Below are 22,582 nucleotides of genomic sequence, written 5' to 3'. Positions count from 1 at the left end.
CTGACACAAATTGGTCAATTTTCAAAAATCTTCTGTACAACTGCACATCTGTAAAAAAATAAATAAATAAAATAAAATAAAAAGCCAAAATACATAGTCATGTAGAGCAGGAAGGCCTATACCAAAATTGTTTTCATGATCCTTAGGGTATTGATCGGACCAAAACAAAAATTACCAGACATTTGCCAATGTCTGACGGACCTTCGGAATCACTGCTCTATATTGAGGCTTATATGCAGATATGAGACTTGCTGTATGGTCCAAGATACTCAGGTGATCGTTAAGACTTGTGGCCTCTTGTTTAATATACATGTAGATTTCTTATGACAAGACCTTTCATTTCGTACCATGATATATGATATTGTGACCTTGACCTTCTCCAGAACAGCAAGGTCGTGTTAGTCATATTGGTGTTGAGGCATCGACATGTTGTGTGAATTAAAGTTCAGTTATGTTTTGATGCTTTGGGACTAGGTTGGGGTCACATTATGGAGTCAAATTTTTCATGGGAATAAATGGTTTGGGGAAAAAATCACAAAGTAGTGTGTCCAACAGGCTTTTGTTGTTTGTGATACTTAGTTGTGAACAAATTAATTTGTTGTTCTACCAAAAAATTGCAACAATTGCTGAGGATAGTTTACAAGTAGCATTTTTAGCCGAAGGCTCAAGTGAGCTTTTCTGATCAAAATTTGTCTGTTGTCTGTTGGCGGCGGCGGCGTAAACTTTTCACATTTTCATCTTCTTCTCAAGAACCACAGGGCCAATTATAACCAAACTTGACCAAAAGCATCCTTGGGTAAAGGGCTTTCGAGTTTGTTCAATTAAAGGGCCATGATTCCTTCAAAGGGGAGATAATCACAAAAATGCATTATTAGGGTGGGGTCATTTAAAAATCTTCTTCTCAAGAACCACTTGGCCAGAGGAGCTTCCTGACATAGTGCAGATTCAAGTTTGTTCAAATCATGGCCTCCAGGGCTAGGTTGGGGCCACAATATGGACTAAGGTTTTACATGCAAATATATATGGAAAGTCTTCAGATATGGGCCAAGGTAACTCAGGTGAGCAGTGTGGCCCATGGGCCTCTTGTTACTATTCATTTGTCAATCAAAATGCTTTACAGAGCAGACAGGATCTTTCATACAAATACACTTATTGTTCGTTGATCCTGATTTAATTGCTGAACATCAAACCTGACTCTGTGAAAAGAGGAGGAAGGGGGGGGGGGGGGGGGGGGGGGGAGTGTCTGTATCAGATATTGCTGCACAGCTTCATTATATGTTATGTAACAATACATCAGTAAATTGCCAAACCCTAATTATTTCCTGCTGATACAATGTAGGTACACCACATTCTACAGATGATTGATTAGTGTGTTGTATTACACTGATATAATGTAGGTACACCACATTCTACAGATGATTGATTAGTGTGTTGTATTACACTGATATAATGTAGGTACACCACATTCTACAGATGATTGATTAGTGTGTTGTATTACACTGATACAATGTAGGGACACCACATTCTACAGATGATTGATTAGTGTGTTGTATTACACTGATACAATGTAGGTACACCACATTCTACAGATGATTGATTAGTGTGTTGTATTACACTGATATAATGTAGGTACACCACATTCTACAGATGATTGATTAGTGTGTTGTATTACACTGATATAATATAGGGACACCACATTCTACAGATGATTGATTAGTGTGTTGTATTACACTGATACAATGTAGGTACACCACATTCTACAGATGATTGATTAGTGTGTTGTATTACACTGATATAATATAGGGACACCACATTCTACAGATGATTGATTAGTGTGTTGTATTACACTGATACAATGTAGGTACACCACATTCTACAGATGATTGATTAGTGTGTTGTATTACACTGATATAATATAGGAACACCACATTCTACAGATGATTGATTAGTGTGTTGTATTACACTGATACAATGTAGGGACACCACATTCTACAGATGATTCATTAGTGTGTTGTATTACACTGATACAATGTAGGTACACCACATTCTACAGATGATTGATTAGTGTGTTGTATTACACTGATATAATATAGGGACACCACATTCTACAGATGATTGATTAGTGTGTTGTATTACACTGATATAATATAGGTACACCACATTCTACAGATGATTGATTAGTGTGTTGTATTACACTGATACAATGTAGGTACACCACATTCTACAGATGATTGATTAGTGTGTTGTATTACACTGATACAATGTAGGTACACCACATTCTACAGATGATTGATTAGTGTGTTGTATTACAGCAAGGTAGAGACCTGATGGACTATCAGAATCAAGCCAAACAGCTGTTTAGGAAACTCGCTCAAGATCCACAACCCCCAGCCAGGTGCAGTCTGGAAACTGGACCCTATATCTTTCAGTGAGTATTGTTATGAAATAACGACTTAATATTGAAGGAAGAAATGCAGGCAAAACTGTAAGTGTATCTGTTATAAACAAATTGAAATTTATAATGAGTAGATAAAAAAATCTATAATGAATAGGTAAAAAATCTATAATGAGTAGGTAAAAAATCTATATTGAGTAGGTAAAATATCTATAATGAGTAGGTAAAAAATCTATAATGAGTATAGGTAAAACAAATCTATAATGCAGTGTGCGAAACTAACTTTGAAATCCTATAGACTTTTGGTCCATAGTCATTTCATTTCCTATAGACCACAACAAATTCCTATAGACCGAAATTTAACATGCAATATTCATTGTTATTACAAAAATGAATAATAGACACAAATTCGATTTGGTAATTCATTCATAGTTTAATTATATTCTTTTTCAATTTCATGCACAAGCTTTTCAATTAGAATATCATCTTCTTTTTCTTTTTGTTACAGCTCAGTTTCACTGTCTGATTCTTCATCTAAGTCACTTCTACTACATTTCGTTTTCTCATAATTTTCTGTGACTTTAGCCTTGCTGGAACTTATTGTACTGACCGCCTTCCATTTGATTCCAGGGCGTGGTGCACCTTCCACATATTTTTAATCGTTCAAAAAAGGACATTTCAAATTTGCACGAATATGACGTACAATGAAGTAAATATCAAATTGATCCCCCCATTGAAATGGAATAATCTGATTTGAATGTATTGTAATTACATTGTGGAACATTTTATTACAGCTAAGGGTTGAACAGAAATTAACATAAGCGTAATACATATAAACTGGTCCTGCTTCTCATATATGTTTAATAAGCGGCGGGAAACCAGTTTTTTACTCAGAATTCCTATAGACAGGTCGGTAGCTATTTCGATCGTTATAGACCGACTCAATTTTCTATAGACATTGTCTATCGGTCCATGGTTAATTTCGCACACTGTAATGAGTAGGTTAAAAATCTATAATGAGAAGGTAAAAAATCTATAATGAGTGTAGGTAAAAAATCTATAATGAGTGTAGGTAAAAAATCTATAATGAGTATAGGTAAAAAATCTATAATGAGTAGGTAAAAAATCTATATTGAGGAGATAAAAAATCTATAATGAGTAGGTTAAAAATCTATAATGAGTAGGTTAAAAATCTATAATGAGTAGGTTAAAAATTTATAATGAGTCATCTTCACAAGTCAAGGGTTATTGATTCGTTATTAGTGCGAGGTAACAAATCAATAACCCTTGACTTGTGAAGATGATAATGAGTAAGTAAAATATCTATAATGAGTAGATAAAAAATCTATAATGAGTAGGTAAAAAATCTATAATGAGTAGATAAAATATCTATAATGAATAGGCAAAAAATCTATAATGAGTAAATAAAAAATCTATAATGAGTAAATAAAAGATCTATAATGAGTAGGTAAAAAATCTATAATGAGTAGATAAAAAATCTATAACGAGTAGATAAAAAATCTATTATGAGTAGGTTAAAAACCATAAAACATACTGTCAACTAACTTTTATTCACGGCTACTTTATTTCATGATTCACCTTAATCACCTATGGTAAAATGGTTCACAGCAAGTAATTTTCGCGATCCAGCCTTTTTTCAGGCATATAACAGACATTCAAGGACTGGTTGACGATGAGAAATATTTGCCGTGATTTTGTTCACGCTAATGAAAGTGGGTTTACAGTATTAGTGTTCTCAATTTATCGTGAACTCAGCGGAGCTGAAAATGACACTTATCCAGACTGTAGAGTTTTAGAAAATTCTCTTATTTATCCTCAGTCATAATCCCCTTTCTCTCTCCCCCTCTGTCTTTCTCTCATTTATCCTCAGTCATAATGCCCTTTCTCTCTCCCCCTCTGTCTTTCTTTCATTTATCCTCAGTCATAATCCCCTTTCTCTCTCCCCCTCTGTCTTTCTTTCATTTATCGTCAGTCATAATCCCCTTTCTCTCTCCCCCTCTGTCTTTCTCTCATTTATCCTCAGTCATAATCCCCTTTCTCTCTCCCCCTCTGTCTTTCTTTCATTTATCGTCAGTCATAATCCCCTTTCTCTCTCCCCCTCTGTCTTTCTCTTATTTATCGTCAGTCATAATCCTCTTTCTCTCTCCCCCTCTGTCTTTCTCTCATTTGATTCTACACAATACCAACAAAAGCAAGACTATCATATCTTTTAGACATTAGGCAGACCAAAAGCAAGACTATCATATCTTTTAGACATTAGGCAGACCTATGAACAAAGTACGCCAACAGTCACATTATAGTAGTTAATTTAAAGAATTTATCTATTTTTAGCTCACCTGAACCGAAGGTTCAAGTGAGCTATTCTGATCACATTTTGTCCGGCGTCCGTCTGTCTGTTTGTCCATCTGTCTGTAAACTTTTCACATTTTCGACTTCTTCTCCAGAACCACTGGGCCAATTTCAACCTAACTTGGCCAAAAGCATCCTTGGTTGAAGGGCTTTCAAGTGTGTTCAAATGAAGGGCCATGTCCCTTTCAAAGGGGAGATAATCACAAAAATGCAAAAATAGGGTGGGGTCATTTAAAAATCTTCTTCTCAAGAACCACTGGGCCAGAAGAGCTGAAATTTACCTGAAAGCTTCCTGACATATTGCAGATTCAAGTTTGTTCAAATCATGGCCCCCGGTGGTAGGATGGGGCCACAAGGGGGGATCAAAGTTTTACATACAAATATATAGGGAAAAACTTTAAAAATCTTCTTCTCAAGAACCACTAAGCCAGAAAAGCTGAGATTTACATGAAAGCTTCCTGACATAATGCAGATTCAAGTTTGTTCAAATCATGGGCTCTGGGGGTTGGATGGGGCCACAATAGGGGATCAAAGTTTTACATACAAATATATAGGAAAAATCTTTAAAAATCTTCTTCTCAAGAACCACTAAGCTAGAAAAGCTGATTTTTACATGAAAACTTTCTGACATAGTGCAGATTCAAGTTTGTTCAAATCATGGCCCCCGGGGATAAGATGGGGCCCCAAGGGGGGGATCAAAGTTTTACACACAAATATATAGGGAAAAACTTTAAAAATCTTCTTCTCAAGAACCACTAAGCCAGCTGAGATTTACATGAAAGCTTCCTGACATAGTGCAGATTCAAGTTTGTTCAAATCATGGCCCCCGGGGATAAGATGGGGCCCCAAGGGGGGGATCAAAGTTTTACACACAAATATATAGGGAAAAACTTTAAAAATCTTCTTCTCAAGAACCACTAATCCAGAAAAGCTAATTTTTACATGAAAACTTTCTGACATAGTGCAGATTCAAGTTTGTTCAAATCATGGCCCCTGGGGATAAGATGGGGCCCCAAGGGGGGGATCAAAGTTTTACACACAAATATATAGGGAAAAACTTTAAAAATCTTCTTCTCAAGAACCACTAAGCCAGAAAAGCTGAGATTTACATGAAAGCTTCCTGACATAATGCAGATCCAAGTTTGTTCAAATCATGGGCTCTGGGGGTTGGATGGGGCCACAATAGGGGATCAAAGTTTTACATACAAATATATAGGAAAAATCTTCTTCTCAAGAACCACTGAGCCAGAAAAGCTGATTTTTACATGAAAACTTTCTGACATAGTGCAGATTCAAGTTTCTTCAAATCATGGGCTCCGGGGGTAGGATGGGGCCACAAGGGGGATCAAAGTTTTACATACAAATATATAGTTAAAATCTTTTTCTCAATAACCACTGAGTCAGAAAAGCTGATATTTACAAGAAAACTTTCTGACATAGTGCAGATTCAAGTTTGTTCAAATCATGGTCCCCGGGGGGTAGGATGGGGCCACAAGTGGGGGGGGGGGTGTCAAAGTTTTACATACAAATATAGAAAAAAGCTTTAAAAGAACCATTGGGCCAAAGAAGTTGACATTTACATGAAAGCTTTCTGACATAGTGTAGATTCAAGTTTGCAAAGGGTAGTTTGGGCCATAATAGGGACCAAGGTTTTACATGGAAATATATATGGAAAGTCTTCAGATATGGGCCAAGGTGACTCAGGTGAGCAATGTGGCCCATGGGCCTCTTGTTGTAAAGAGGTATAGCGCACTTAGTATACGACATGGCCTACAATATAGCGCATTTGCAAACATCCAAATTGTTTCAATAGTCCATGATATTTAGTAAATCTAGTAGTAAACAAATACCAATTATACTAGTTCCTGGCAAAAACAGTCATAAATATCGCAAAGAAGATCAATGAAATTTACTTATTTTGCATGGGATATATGGAGAATTACTGAATTGGCATTGAAAAAATATGTGTTTGTGTATTTGAACTAACTTAAACCAGAGAAATCTTTAATGGGTTTTGGTTTTTTGATATCATAGTATACTGTCGTATTAAAATCTGTTTGGTTTAACTTGGTCTTCATATTAGAAATTGATAATTTAATCTAGTTATCCTATCTTCCAAAAGACTCTGCAAAGTGGCGATATATACACATAAGACAGAAGTTCTTCACAATAACGTGCGTAGCCTAGTGGTGTATGCTGAACTGTTTTTGCGTTAAGAGTCTCCGGTTCAATTCTCCCAAATTCCAGATAATTTTTTTCACTTCAGCTAGTTAATTTTTAATCATCGTAATTTCCACAAAATATACACACCAGATATAAACGTATACATGTAGATCTACTCATTGTTGTTCCAACCTCTTTGATTACCATATTATACATATGAATTTAAAGTAGCAATCTACACCTTTCATGAAACAAAAATCTTGAAAACAGTCAAGAAAATATCTTGATACACGATTCAGTAAAATGTCAAAAAAATTGAAAATATAAAGATTATGAAAAATATTTGATGTGTTTATAGTGACATATGCATGTAAGCAGGGAAGGTGGTTGTGAAGTAGTAGAAGAGAAATATCTTGTATATAGTTTATTAATAAAAAGTATTTCTGGTGAATTTTTAATGCAAAATTAGGGAAATATTTTATATGGTAAACATGTAAAAGCTGTTCCTCATATTTATTTCATAAAGTTGGTTTCCTACATTCAATACATACCCATTGGGTCAAGTAGTAAATCTATTAATAGTAATAGGTACTTTCCATTTAAATATGGTAGTAGGCGAAATCTTGGGAAAGGGCGCTATACCTCTTTATTGGGGCAATCATTAGAAATGGATTCCGTGCAATATAGAGTATTTAAAAAAGTACAGAATAAATAAATTGGACATTGTATGCCCCAGAAACATTCCATGTTCTAATTATATGTTGTTAAACTTTTCTAGAGTACCAAGGAATTTGGTGGCGAGAGAAAAGTTTTAACAACATACTTAGGATGTTTCACACCATGATTAAACTGTTTGTGGTTTCTGTTTAACCTATCATGACCCTTCTGTATTTTTCATCCTTTGTATAAACATGTAATAATTTTAGTTCTTTTATACAGTCACTTATCAAATGAAGATTTCTATATTGTAGGCATCAATAAACCAAAAACAATGAAGTGAATTTGAATTATTCTTTGCTGATTATGATTTGTTTGTGTACTTCAGTTACGTGATTGAGAGAGGTGTTTGCTTTCTGGTGCTGTGTGAGCAGTCCTTTTCAAAAAGACTGGCGTTTTCCTTCTTAGAGGATTTACACACTGAGTTTACTTCACATTATGGACAGAAAGTGGATTCTGTGTCCAGGCCATATAGTTTTATAGAGTTTGGTAAGTAGGTTACTAAGATAAAGGTACAATTTGTTACACTGTCAAGTCTGCAGATGATTCTGGATATTTAATTAGAAGGTTTTTGTCTTTCAAATGATTGCCAGATACTATTTCTTTGTAGTATCCAGGGTCCTATGCCTTGAGAATGATTTGTGATTGGGAAATGCTGGTACATGTTATAACATTGCCTCACATATACCAGCAATTTGCAAAATCTTAGTGCTGGTTGTTTTTTCATCATCTAAATCATTTTGATCGTATATTCAATCTAAACGATGAAAGTTGTCACCTGTTATAAAATCAATGCAATGACTAATTATCCCTGTGGGGTTTTAATTGATCTGTCTACATGTAAATTGTTGCTTTGTTTTTATATCCTGAACACTTTAAAAGTGCCCTTAGGAACGTATCATGCTGCTTCACATAAATTTGATAGTTTCTTTTTTACTTTTACAGATTCATATATAAAGAAGTCAAGAAAAAATTACATGGATTCCAGAGCACGAAAGAATCTTTCCAACATCAACACAGAGTTACAAGATGTACACAGGATAATGGTGCAGAATATCGAAGATGTACTTGTGCGAGGGGAATCTCTATCTGGTAGTGTATATTTGTAGATTCTGAATGGTTCTCACTACTGCTGTGCTAGATAACTTAATGGTCTCTTAAGGTATCTGATCCATAAAAACATTTATTCTCAGAAAAGGTCAATATTTGTAGCACTAATTCTTTTGTGAAAACAATGTCCCAAGTTTTATGAGATAAAGATGGCAGTGAGAGAGTAGATGATGCCTAGAATTAGGTTCTGTTATCTAAGTTATCTACCCTTGTAGAAATTTAGAAAATATTAAATATTTTCAAAATTTGTATGATGACCTTTACTTTTCTTTGCATGTTTTGAAAGATCACGGTAATACAAATCTTTTCACCGTGAGCTTTCTTTGGAAATGATATTCTAATTGACTTTATATGTCAGAAATGTATTTTTCTCATAGGGATTAATGTTAATCTCTATAACAGATATGTCCTGTCAATTTTGAAAATTATTTTGGTGAGTAAATGTGTACCCGGTATGTTAATTATTTTTCATTTGATATCAAGTTTTGCATTATATAACAATCAAATAGGTGTATTGTGGATTAGATACCTTAATTGATTAGCAAAGTATTGGGGAAAATGAATACAATTTCCAGAAATGGATTTTCTCTATTTTGATAATAGATTTTTCAGATTTTTTTGTTAAAATTCACATAATAAATATTGGAAATCTATTCAAGTGTGTGTTATCCCCAATTTTAACAAGATGTGTTTGTGAAACACAAATGCCCCCGATAATGGCCAATTCCAAAGATGGTCAAGGTCACAAAGGCAAATATCTTGGTACCAGTAGAAAGATCTTGTCAAAAGAAATGCTCATGTACAATATGAAAGCTCTAATATTTACCATTTAGAAGTTATGACCAATGTAAAAAAAAAAAAATTAAAAGTAGGTCAAATGTCAAGGTCAAAAGGTTTAATACCAACGGAAAGGTCTTGTCACAAGGAATACTCGTGTGAAATATCAAAGCTCTATCACTTACTGTTCAAAAGTTATTAGCAAGGTTAAAGTTTTCAAAAAGTAGGTCAAACTCCAAGGTCAAGGTCACAGGGTCAAAAATGTTGGTACCCAAGGAAAGGTCTTGTCACAAGGAATACTCATGTTAAATATCAAAGCTCTATCTCTTACTGTTCAAAAGTTGAATTAGCAAGGTTAAAGTTTCAGACAGAATTACAGAATGACAGACAGGACAAAAACAATATGCCCCAAAGATCTCAGGGGCATAAAAATGTTGGACTTGACATGTGTTGGTTCATATAAGCATGGTAGTCTTATGTCCCAAGGATGCATTTCAGAAAGGATATCAAAAATGAAATGAAAATTGTAAAAATTTGAACCAAAAGTATGTGTATATACATGTATAAAGTACTTGTATTCTCATAGGGGATGTAGGAAATTATACTCTTACCCCCTGTCCCCAAAATATTAATTTTGTATGGTATCAAGTGATGGGGCTTTAAATTAAACAGAATTTTGGAGATTGTAATTAGATGTTCAATTTATCTGTATTTTATTGTAACACATACAATGACCAAGTCATCAAGGCTTATATGCAAATTGAACAAATCTGTGTAGGAACAAATTATTAAGCTTAAATTAAGAAGTGTTCAGAGATTGTAACTGGTTGTTCATTGTATCTGTATTTTAATTTTAAGAAATACAAAGTCCAAGTCCTCCAGAGCTTATGTGTAAAATGAAATTTGAATTTCAGAGATTTCAAATCAGTTGTATATTTTTATTATACCCCCCCCCCCCCCCCCCCCCCCCACAACAAGTAGTGGGGGGGTATACTGGAATCGGGTTGTCCGTCCGTCTGTAGATGCAATGGTTTCCGGGCTCTAAAGCATTATCCTTTCCACCTACTGTCACCATATCATATATATGGACTACCCATGGGATGAAGATGTTCCCTATCCATTTTGGGGTCAAAGGTCAAGCGCACTGGACATCGAAGTAGCAATATGGTTTCCGGGCTCTAAAGCGTTATCCTTTCCACCTACATTTACCATATTATACATATGGACTACCCATGGGATGAAGATGTTCCCTATCAATTTTGGGGTCAAAAGGTCAAAGGTCAAGCACACTGGACATCGAAGTAGCAATATGGTTTCCGGGCTCTAAAGCGTTATCCTTTCCACTTACAGTCAGCATATCATACATATGGACTACCCATGGGATGAAGATGTTCCCTATCGATTTTGGGGTCAAAAGGTCAAAGGTCACGTGCACTGGACATCGAAGTAGCAATATGGTTCGGTTTGTCATGCCATTTGTTTTTTACACTCAGAAAAGAGGTAGTTTATACCTATTACCAACACCCTTTTGGAGATTGGGGTAAGCGGGGGGTATTCTTAGTGAGCATTGCTCACAGTACCTCTTGTTATTTTTTATGTGCTAATTTTCTTTATTATTTCTCTTTGTAGCCCTGGACAGTAAGGCCAGTAATTTGTCAGTGCTGTCCCAGAAATATAAGAAAGATGCTCGCTACCTTAACCTAAGATCAACATACGCGAAAATAGCAGCCATAGTGATTGTAATAATCGTTCTCCTGCTCTTCCTCAGATACATGATTTGGTGATATTTTGATTAACATGACCAAGAAATGCTTCAGTAATAGTAAAATCAAACATTTAAAGGAAGTCGAATCGTGCTGTAACATACAAGCAACTGATTAATAGCCAGCAACAGGAAGAAGTATGATTAACATCTATTGTGATGTAGACCGAGTTTGGCCTGGAACCACACAATACATTTCAACTTTAATGAAACCCTTATTTTTATTTAGGTTATGTACGCGAGAGCAGGTGCTACAGAGAGCTCATTAGGCAATGCTTGGTGTATACATGGTTCTAATGACAGGGACATTCTTCTCGTGTCTCTGTTTGATTTCTTATTGTGTTCAAGCATAACTTCATGCTTTATTAGGTGGTGTGTGGCGTATTTGTGTGTAAGACTTTTCATTATGTGTTCCTGTTTATAACTTCATGCTTTATTAGGTGGTGTGTGGCGTATTTGTGTGTAAGACTTTTCATTATGTGCTCCTGTTCGTGTTCATCTATAAGCTTGAGTTGTTGAGGTTGTATTATTTATGGTTATCAATAATCACAACTCTCTGTTGGTTTCACCCTATTTTAATGCACTTTAGATACTGAATACAATTGAGATTGGGCACAAGTCTGTGTAACTTGGCCTTCTCCCTGAGACAACTGTCGTGTAATGTGAGAATGTTTGAAAATGTAATACCGGTAGAATGACGTTCATGGATTTATGTACTTAGTAATGTTGTTCATTTATTAAGTGTTGAAAAAATCAGCATTATGAAATTCACTGAAATTAAAACATAGTTAACCTCCATGAGAAGTATAACCAGAAAGTACCAGAAAGGTTTCAGAACTAGAACTGATTTTACAGATGATTAGAGTTTATTTATTGTATGTTTATTTCTGAGAGATCTGTGAGAGAAAGCTTAATGTATGTATATAGTGTGCTTATATATTTACAGATATGATTTCATTGACTTATTCAAAATCATGAATTTGTTATGACTCTTTGGAATAAAGTGATTCTTCAGTTATAAGATTATAGTTTCTGATTAGTTGCAATTAAATAAGTCATTCATACATAAATCCTTACTGAAGTAGTGGTATTGTTGAAGTTAGCAGAAAATACTGCTACATGAATATGGGAAGTTGACGATGGAGAAGTTGAAATTATCCCGTTTGTCATGAAGTTGATCAGTTGTTAGTTTGCCGTTAATATCTACTTTCAATAAAATATCTAAGTATGAAGCAGAAGTGGACGACTCTGTGGTGTCTTTCATTTCAAGTTCACTAGGGTATATTGAATCGACATATGAATGAAAATTATTATTGTTAATAGATAATACATCTTCGATTTATTGAAATGTCGAATTGAAGACCACAGCAAGAGATTTTTTCCTCTCACGTAGAAGTTTTTGAATAAATTCTGCTTCATAGGAATATAAAAACAAGTCAGCTAACAAAGGAGTACAATTCGTGCCGATGGGAATTCCAACATGTTGTTGGAAGACCTGATCACCAAAGACCACGAAGATATTGTCAATGAGGAACTCCAGCATATTTTTTATACCCCCCGCAACAAGTTGTGGGGGGGGGGGGGGGGGTATACTGGAATCGGGTTGTCCGTCTGTCTGTCCGTCCGTCCGTCTGTAGACGCAATGGTTTCCGGGCTCTAAAGCATTATCCTTTCCACCTACTGTCACCATATCATATATTTGGACTATCCATGTGATGAAGATGTTCCCTATCGATTTTGGGGTCCAAAGGTCAAGTGCACTGGACATCGAAGTAGCAATATGGTTTCCGGGCTCTAAAGCGTTTTCCTTTCCACCTACAGTCACCATATCATACATATGGACTACCCATGGGATGAAAATGTTCCCTATCGATTTTGGGGTCAAAAGGTCAAAGGTCACACACACTGGACATCGAAATAGCAATATGGTTCAGTTTGTCATGCCATTTGTTTTTTACACTCAGAAAAGAGGTAGTTTATACCTATTATCAACACCCTTTGGGGTAAGCGGGGGGTAATCTTAGTGAGCATTTTTCACAGTACCTCTTGTTTTATTTCAACGTCATCCCCTGTCGACCGGTCACACCCTCCGTGAGCCCTACATCTTGATCAAGTAAACAGAGTCATCCGTAGTCAAAATCAGTGTGCCAAAACGGCCTAACACTCGGTATGAAGCAATTCAGACCGCATTTGACCCAATGATAAGTAGTAATGGCGAACTATCAAATTATCAATGTAATTTTTGCAATTTTATTCACAGCTGAATACTTGTTTTGTGATTTTTAATTACACGTTTTAATATTGAAAATGTTCAAAGGTCCAGTATTTTATTGCAAATTGTCTCTAGTATATTCAACTTGGACATGAAATAAAGCATGCATACAATTCAGTATTATCATTTGTTAGATAGTTGAATTAAAAGTTTGAAATACTTTATAATATTTTTGGTTTATTGATACATTTGCAAAAAAATATAGCTGTCCTATCTGTTGAAAATAAAAAAAAAAAATGTTGGAACCCTATCAGTATGCAAGTCAAAATAAATGTGTGTCCTATTGCATTTTGCACCAGTCCCAACCCCCCAATAAATATTGACCGGTCCCTTACGTTGCTGTGACAGATAAACACGACTGAGGAAGACCGGTAACACGGTCGAAATATTTCTACAAAGTGTTTAGAGTTTTAAATATTTTTTTTTTTTTACTCTGAATAAAAAGAAATATAATATATATATATATATATATATATATATATATATATATATATATAAAGGCAGAAGAGAAGATTTTCTATTGTTTATAGTAATACATTTTTACTATATGGCCATATTGGCCCCACCCTAGGGCCTGAACCCCTAACTCATGGGCCATGAGTTTCACAATTTTGGTAGAGGCACCCTTGGTCATTATAACAATATACTCGGTTTGTCTGCTAGATCCCAGGAGTAGAGAGAAAAAAATTAAATATTGCTTCAATTTTAACAGTTTTTACCCAAAATTCATGACCCTGGGGGGGGGGGGGGGGTTAATGAATTTCATTATTTAAGTTTCCTTTCCCCTACAGATGCTTCACACTAAATTTGGTCAAAATTGGCCTAATAGTTTAGGAGACGCTGAAAATGTTCAAATGTTAACGGACGAAAACAGATGGCAATTAATATGTGACCTAAAAATATGATGATGTTATCCATCTGTCAGATTCAAAATAAATTCATCTATGGAGAAATTTTGTACGAATATGTATAAATCAAAGTACTGACAGTACAGCCGGGAGTTGCACCGCCTGGAATAGTTACGATTACATGTATATTGATAACATGTTCTCATCTATTAATCCACCAATGACCCGAGAACAGTTGGAGAAAAAGTTTCCTCTCAAAAACTTCTACCGGGTAATTGAAAAATCCCACTTTCTCCTAATGAGGTGTAAGAATTATGTCTAGTGAGAGAGCGAGTTGATTCCTTAGTAGCAGCAATTTGGAATCAGGGGTAGACAATCAACAGAGTTGTAGAATTTAAATTTGGCTCCACTATCTGTTTGAAAGGTTTTTGTGTCAATCAAATGGAGAGAGACAATTTTGATTCCTCGTACGATAAATACTTATCTCTTTAACTAACAAATTCTGAGTTGTCTAAATAGGTGTTGTTTTACAAGCACGAAATATTCTGATTTTACATTCTAAATATATGATTGTTTTACATAACATTCGACCGAATGAAATTATGTTTGTTACCAAAAATCCCAATCAAGGGGATTCGGAAATTAACTTTCCATTCAGGATATAAAAGAAATGAATAGCCAGAAAAGGATTAATTTCAGAATGGAAAGAATATGTATATACGAATGGTCCGACGTAGACGTAATGAAAAGAGGGGGGGGGGGCTACTATATACATGTAGTAGGTTTTCCCGGGGGGGGGGGGGGGTGTCATCTAGCTATAAAAGGAGGAAATCATACTATATAGCCACATTTCCGTGTGGAAAGATCTACTATATAGTCTTTTTCCCGGGGGGAAACTACTATACAGCCCTTTTCCCGGGGGTGGCTTGGGGAATGGCTATACTATACAACATCGCAACCCTTTCATTATTATAGTTACCGGACTAACTTACCAATGCCGATAAAGCAATGTAATATGACTATAACACAAAAGTTAAATCTATTTTGGAAATCATACAAGAACTCTTTATATTGAGGAGATGAAATAAATTGTTTCAGAGAAAATGTTAGAAACATCGAGAAGTCCTAGAGAAGAAGTATTCCTAAAAGTCTGTGGGTTCTGTGGTGTGTATTTTTCACTTCCCACTGCCATTTTGTACTTTTAACTAGATTTACATGCGCGGATCTAGAGTGGGGTGGGGGTGAGTTTTCATGGTTGACCTTCAGCAAACTGTTAAATGGCGGTCTGTGTAAGTTTTGTGTCATGTTTCCTCAGTCAGATGTCCAACATAAAAATACATTTGTTGCCCAACCTTTTACTGCGTATAAGAAAGCCCTTGGAAAAACATCTGCCCTTTTAAAGCATCAAAATTCAGAACACCACAAGAGTGCCAAATCTGTTTATCACACAACCAAGATGACATCCGAAGTGCCATCTTTGTCTCTTCCGTATAAACTTAATCAGCAAAATCAGGCACAGTATCAGCACAACATAAAGTTGCTTGAGAAAATAGTAGATGCGATCATTCTTTGTTGGAAACAAAATATTCCTCACCGAGGACACAGAGATGATACCACAAGTGATTCCTCAAATAAAGGCAATTTCCTGGTAATATTACAGCTGTTGGCAAAGCATGATGAGCAGCTCTGGTCTCAATTACAAAAATCAAAACAGAATGCCTTATATACCAGCAAAACCACTCAGAATGAGGTTATCCAACTCATTGGAAATCACATCAAAGGTAAAATTTTGAAGGGTTTACAAGGGAGGTAACTGACAAGTATGCTAACAAAGAAGTTTTAGTCTTGTGTCTCAGATTTCTAGATACTAGAGAACACCCTGCCATCATTAAGGAGGAATTTCTTGACTTTGCAAATATAGGCAGAACTGGGGAAATAATTGCTGATAAACTTTTTAAAATCCTCCGCATGCTTGCTTTGCAATTCCGATTGAGAACATGCGAGGGCAAGCATACGATGGTGCAGCAGCAATGGCATCGGAAAAACGGGGGTGTCAGGGACGAATCAAGTCTCTAAACCAATTAGCTTTGTACACACACTGTCGGAGTCATGTATTGAATCTGAGCATCGCTTCAGCTTGCACATTACCCCTTGTGAGGAATATGATAGATGTCCTTAATTCAGTGTTTATTTTCTTTGACAGTTCCCCTAAACGACAAGGGTTTCTTGAGACTATTATAGAAAATGATGGGTCTGTAGATTCTTCCAGAAAGAAACTAGTTCGACTCTGTAGGTGGGTTGAGCGTCATATCTGCTTTGATGTGTTCTACACTATGTACAAGTTCGTCATCAAATGTCTGCAGCACATTCTCAATCAAAACCTTGATGAAAGTACCAGTGAAGACTGGTCTTGGGATAGACAAATTAAAGTGACCGCACAAGGGCTTTTGGCTTCAATGACGTCCTTTTCTATGTTGATAACATTTGTGTTTGTAAGGTATGTCCTAGATACAATAAAGCCTTTGACTCTTAAACTTCAGAAAAGAGATATTGACATTTTCACTGCAAATAAGTTAATTGAGGAACACGTGGATAGGATCAAAGAAATTCGTAGAGCGGTAGGTACCGAATTGGAGTCTTGCTTTAAAGATGCAAAACAAATTGCAGACGACCTTGATATAGTGATCAAAACCCCAAGGGTTTGCTCCAAGCAGCAACACAGAGAAAATGTCTCCACAAGTAATCCAAAAGATTATTTTAGATCTGTCGTGGCCATTCCATTTCTGGACTTTTTCCTCAGTGAATTAAATACGAGGTTTCAGAAAGAAGATCTGGCGGCATATTTGATATGGTTTTTGTTGCCTGTCAATGTGACAAATATTTCACACGAGGAATTGTCCAAACTTGCCTCAGAACTAATATTTTGGGGGAGCGACCTGTCTTGTCTTTCTGTAAAGGACTTGGAGAAAGAACTCAGAGATTGGAGACGTTATTGTGTTAACATGAGCAAAGAAACTTCAGACAAGCTCTGCAATCTGCTCAATCTTTTCAACTTTGTAGATGGGGACGTTTTCCCGAACGTGAAAATTCTTCTTCACATTGGATGTGTTTTACCTATCACAACATGTGAGGCCGAAAGATCCTTTTCTGGATTAAGACGCATCAAGAGTTACATGCGCAGTACTATGCAAGAGGACAGATTGACTGGGCTTGCACTAATGCATCTTCACCATTCATTAGAAATTGACCAAAAGGAAATTGTACAATCATTTATCAGGCAAGGAAAACGAAGACTATTTCAGTCAAGTCTCTTTAGCTAAATAACACTTCCTACCAGAAAACATCAATACACGACAAAAAGGTCGCCCGCGTGGTGCAGTGGTTATATAGAGCGTTTCCTTCGAGAGTTGGAAAATAAAGGGTTGAACATTATATCACGGGTTCGATTTTGTGAAAAGGTTCGACCTCCCCTGGAAAAAATTTCTGGATCCGCGCTTGATTTATATATCCATGTAACTTAAGAGTTTGATAAAATGACGTTAGGATTGGAAATTAGATAGAACAGACAAAGAATCCACGAATTTACAGGAATCATTTTTTATCAGTTTTCTTAAATGGATCGAAGGGAGACGCGAGTCTAAATGTCATTTGTTACCTCTAGCAACTATAGAGGTCAGCGGCTCCAATATATGTAACCGAGCAGCAAGGAAGACGGCGTGATTCGGCTTTATGTTGACTTATTTTTGTAGAAATGTATAAGGCATTGATCTATAAGCAAAACAAATAACAATTGTATTAAACAAAGAGTACAATTTATAATTTAGATTCTGTTGACAATAAGTTACGAATAATACAGCATACATTTATGATAGAAAAATATGTTCTGTAAGAAACTGACCTTTGAAGTCACAAACAAATTCTGAAAATATACTTAGACACAATAAAGTATCAACGTTGCAATTAAGATTATAAAGCGTGATACACAAAAATATTATAGTAAAGTAAGGCCTAAGTAAATATGATTCTTACGTACCACAAGATGCACCTGATAGAAGCTGGACAGATCTTCAAAGTAAAAATGTAAAACTGTACACTGCTCTGATTTACTCAGTTTGAACGGTAACTTATAGTTAAAGGTGAATCATGACTATTGGGTAATACTTAATGACGAATGAAATTTAGCGTTACAAAAATATCAACTCAATCCAATACGCATAAGAAAATCAACTCAATCCGATGCGCAGTAGAAGTCCTACTCGATCCCACAAAAGAATATTTACCTAAACTTTACAACTCTTCCAACAACACAAAACGCATACCGCTCAAAAGGCAAGGCAGGTCTAAAACATTTCAACAAGCTAGTTCAAACACCAACCTTAATCCAGCACATGCACTAGTCAGGGACCGATTCAAACACAAACTCCACGTCTCAGACACAGGTCCCAACACTGGAACACTCAATCTACCATTTACATTGCACGAACTCAAGCAAGCTCTCATACATAAAAAAAACAACATTGCACCCAGAGGGGACAGAATTGATATTTCATGCTAAAACACCTCCCTCCAAATTTCACGAACATTATACTTCATTTCTACAATCAACTCTTTACAAAAATCCAATTTCTAACATCTTGGAGAAATGCCATAGTCATTCCAATACCTGTAACAGGCAAGGATCACTATGTTCCTGATTCCTACAGACCAATATCACTAACATCACACTTGTGCAAAACCTTCGAAAAAATGCTAAACACCAGGTTGAGATGGTTTCTAGATAAACAAGGCAAACTCGACCCTGCACAGAGTGGATTCCGCCCAGGTCGCAGTACAATAGACAATCTTGTCCTGCTGGAAACCCAAGTACTAACAGGAATGGCAAACAGTCAATACACAGGAGCAGTCTTCATCGACATCTCCAAAGCCTTCGATCTGGTCTGGCATGATGAACTTATATATAAGCTTCGTCATCAGTTCCACATCACTGGCAACACACCCTGCTTCATCAGGTCATTCCTCAAAGACAGAAATTACAGGTCACTGTAAACCAGTCCAATTCAGATCCGCATACCTTGGATAATGGTACACCATAGGGTGCTGTTATCAGTCCTACACTTTTCAATCTCATGATCAACGACTTATCATCCACAATACAACACCAAAAACAACCGTACCAAGTGATTGATCTCTCACAGTTTGTAGATGACACGCAAATTCATCGCACAAGTCGCTCTATCAAAATCATCAACATTAGGTTGCAAAGCACTCTGGACTAAATTTCAAACTGGTCCATCCAGTGGCGTTTCAAGCTGTCGCAACAAAAAATTGTAGCCATCTTATTTGGCAAAACTAACCAAACGCACATTAACTAGAAATTCCAGCTAAAACTCGACCTAAGAAATCAAGGTAGAGTCACAAGTAACCTTTCTGGGAGTCATTTTCGACGAACATGACATTCAAAGCTCACGTCGAAAAATTCAAAATTAAATGTTGCAAAATACTCAACCTTATGCGTTCTGTTTCAGGCTCTTCTAATGCTTTACAAATCTTATTAGATCTACACTTGACTATGGTTGCCAGGCTTACAACTTAGGTTGCAAGTCCTATCTTTAAAGTCTGGACAGGATCCAATCGTAGATTGCACTTAGAACTCACCACAGCACAGAAAAAAGCACAGTCCTAATGGAATCGGGAGAACTACCACTTAACCTACGCAGACTCCAATTTTCTCTAATGTACTGGGTTAGAATCTCCTCCGACAAAACAAATCCTGCAAATACATTATTGCAAGCACCTCGTACATACGCATAAACTGACACCAACTCCAGCGAAAGATGGGGGGAAGGAAGGAGAAATGGACCATTGGGCAACCAAATATGGAAATTTGCAAACACTCATGGGCTACCCGAGCCACCAACCAAACAATTGTTACCAATGGCTCCACGGGCTTTTCCTCCTCCTACAGTTTGCACCAATATCGGCAGTGCAATCACCAAAAAACACAGTAACCCATTATAAATCAAAGCAATGGCACTGCAACACATAGACATACACTACCAAGGGTTCCAAAAAATCTACACTGATAGAAGCAAAAAACCCACCACAGGCAAAACAGGTGCAGCCATCTATGACCCAGCGGTCCCACTTGAGGGTGGGGAAAACCAATCTAATGGGCGATTTAGGTCAGTACACCAGGCACACAAACAACAATTGTACCCACTGCCAGGTCCCAGAAACAGTCGCCCATTACCTATTACACTGTCCACTACACAACCATCACAGAACAAACCTCATACAAACACTTCACGCAGCAGGCGTCACTCCCTTTACCCTTCAGACTCTCCTAACCATATCCACAACCAACACTAACACTATTGTACCAGCAATGTTAAACTGTATCACATCCACTGGATATACTAACGATGTGTAAGTGTGATTTTAAATTGCTTATGGTCCGAACTCCGCGTATCTTGTAGAGATGCCCCAGTTGGGGTAGGAACTGGCCATTTGCACTTGGTTGTATTTTCGCTCACTCTCCCCTTCATCATCCTTTATCATCGTACTGGTTTGTGTGGTGTTGGCACTATGTCAGGTCAGAATTTGTCTGCTGGCGGGGTGGTTCGAGGCTTAACTCTGGGCCGGTGTCAAATGCTCCATGTGTTCTCCATGAACACACTACGTCACATCCAAACTGAATACACTTTCATCCATGCGTCACTTACTGACACCTTCAACAGTCTGACATTCCTGAAGTAACACCTCTGGCGACAGTAGTGGCTGACAGTTATACTTTTTAACCTTTAAGGGCTGCTGCAGGTATCAGTCACTTCTGCTAACTGTAGTTTCCCGGCTATAACACATGCCCACCGCCATTAAAATTTTTACACCAAAACACCCAAACATACCATAAACATATCACTTACCCATGGCAGTTCTAGCTTATACCTTTACTCAAATAATATACCCCTTCACCTAATTCCTTTTGATATACAGTGAATATTGTAAAAATGCCATTGTCCCCATATAGTGGCCCCCACCTTCAATGGCGGATTTAAGAGGGGCGCAGACGCCCCCCCCCCCCCCCCCGACCCGAAAAAAGGTAAATAGTAGACTCTTGTTTAGAAAAATGTAAACAAAAAAAGAAGCAATAATTTCTTCAACCCTCGGGGAAAAAAATGACAAAATTGAATTACTTTAATTGGGAGAACTTACTTATTTTCCAAAACCCTTAAAATTTGTGTCATTTTATTAATTTCACCTTATTAAAAATAACAGAAAATAGTAAAAATAACTACATAGGAGACATACATGTATTTCAAGCCCTATAAAATCTGTAAAATCCAGGAGCTTCCGGGGACTTCGACCCCTGGGCCCCCACCAAGGCTTACCCCTGGACCCACCGGGGGCATCAGGGCGGCCCCTATACCTAATGCCTCATAAAGTTGTGTCCCCCCCTAACCGCGATTCCTGGATCCGCCCCTGACCTTTTGTCCGGTAGAGGGTCTGGGGAAGGGGTTTATCAGAACTGAACAAAGCTTCAGGAGAAAAAATGCGCATTATCCAAACACAGATATCTGAATTTTGACCAATAAATAGATACAAAAGAAAAGAGAGAAAAAATATACCCTATCTATATATTTATATATAAAGATATAGATTTTTTTTTCCTGTTTTCAATTCATATCTATTTACTGATCAAAATTCAGATAACAGTGATCCAAGTTAGCTGTAGCCAGATATTTTCCGCGACACTCCTACCCATTATCTCAATGACAAACGCTTAATTTATCACTCGGCATCCTGTGGGTGCTTTGTCTTCCTGTCTATCGGGTTTGTCGTTGGTTGACACTTAAAAGACGGTCGAAGTCTAAATGTAATCTTCAGTGATATACAGACCCTGAAACGTGCTACTACACCTTAAAAACGAACCGAACAGTTCCGTGCAAGAAACGAACCGTACCGTTCAAGAAACGTACCGTACCGTGCAAAAAACGAACCGTACCGTTCAAGAAGCGTACCGTACCGTGCCGTGCAAGAAACGAACCGTACCGTTCAAGAAACGAACCGTACCGTTCAGAAAGCGTGCAGGATAATATTATGCAAACCCCGCCCCCAAAAGCCCGAAAGCGTACCGTACCGTGCAGAAAGCGTGCACTTTATGTCACGTG

The 22,582-nt window shown here is 36.9% G+C and overlaps 2 protein-coding genes across 2 annotated transcripts in view; both read left to right on the top strand.

The window, feature by feature from the left end:
* LOC125682166 (vesicle-trafficking protein SEC22b-like) overlaps nucleotides 1–12,315 on the top strand; it is a 16,159-nt gene extending 3,844 nt beyond the window's left edge. The window contains exons 2-5 of the mRNA XM_048922561.2: nucleotides 2,313–2,428; nucleotides 7,974–8,134; nucleotides 8,591–8,737; nucleotides 11,162–12,315. Of these exons, the coding sequence (XP_048778518.1) occupies nucleotides 2,313–2,428; nucleotides 7,974–8,134; nucleotides 8,591–8,737; nucleotides 11,162–11,316 (579 nt within the window). The 3' untranslated portion in view covers nucleotides 11,317–12,315. The remainder of the gene's footprint in view (nucleotides 1–2,312; nucleotides 2,429–7,973; nucleotides 8,135–8,590; nucleotides 8,738–11,161) is intronic.
* A 4,261-nt stretch (nucleotides 12,316–16,576) lies between these two features.
* On the top strand, nucleotides 16,577–17,734 carry LOC125679771 (52 kDa repressor of the inhibitor of the protein kinase-like). Its single transcript, XM_048919237.2, has one exon. It carries the CDS (start codon nucleotides 16,577–16,579, stop codon nucleotides 17,732–17,734), a length of 1,158 nt encoding a protein of 385 aa, XP_048775194.2.
* The last annotated feature ends 4,848 nt before the right edge of the window (nucleotides 17,735–22,582 follow it).

This window comes from Ostrea edulis, chromosome 2, assembly GCF_947568905.1.
Source record: "Ostrea edulis chromosome 2, xbOstEdul1.1, whole genome shotgun sequence".
NCBI lineage: Eukaryota > Metazoa > Mollusca > Bivalvia > Ostreida > Ostreidae > Ostrea > Ostrea edulis.
This window is presented reverse-complemented; position numbering and strand designations above follow the sequence as displayed.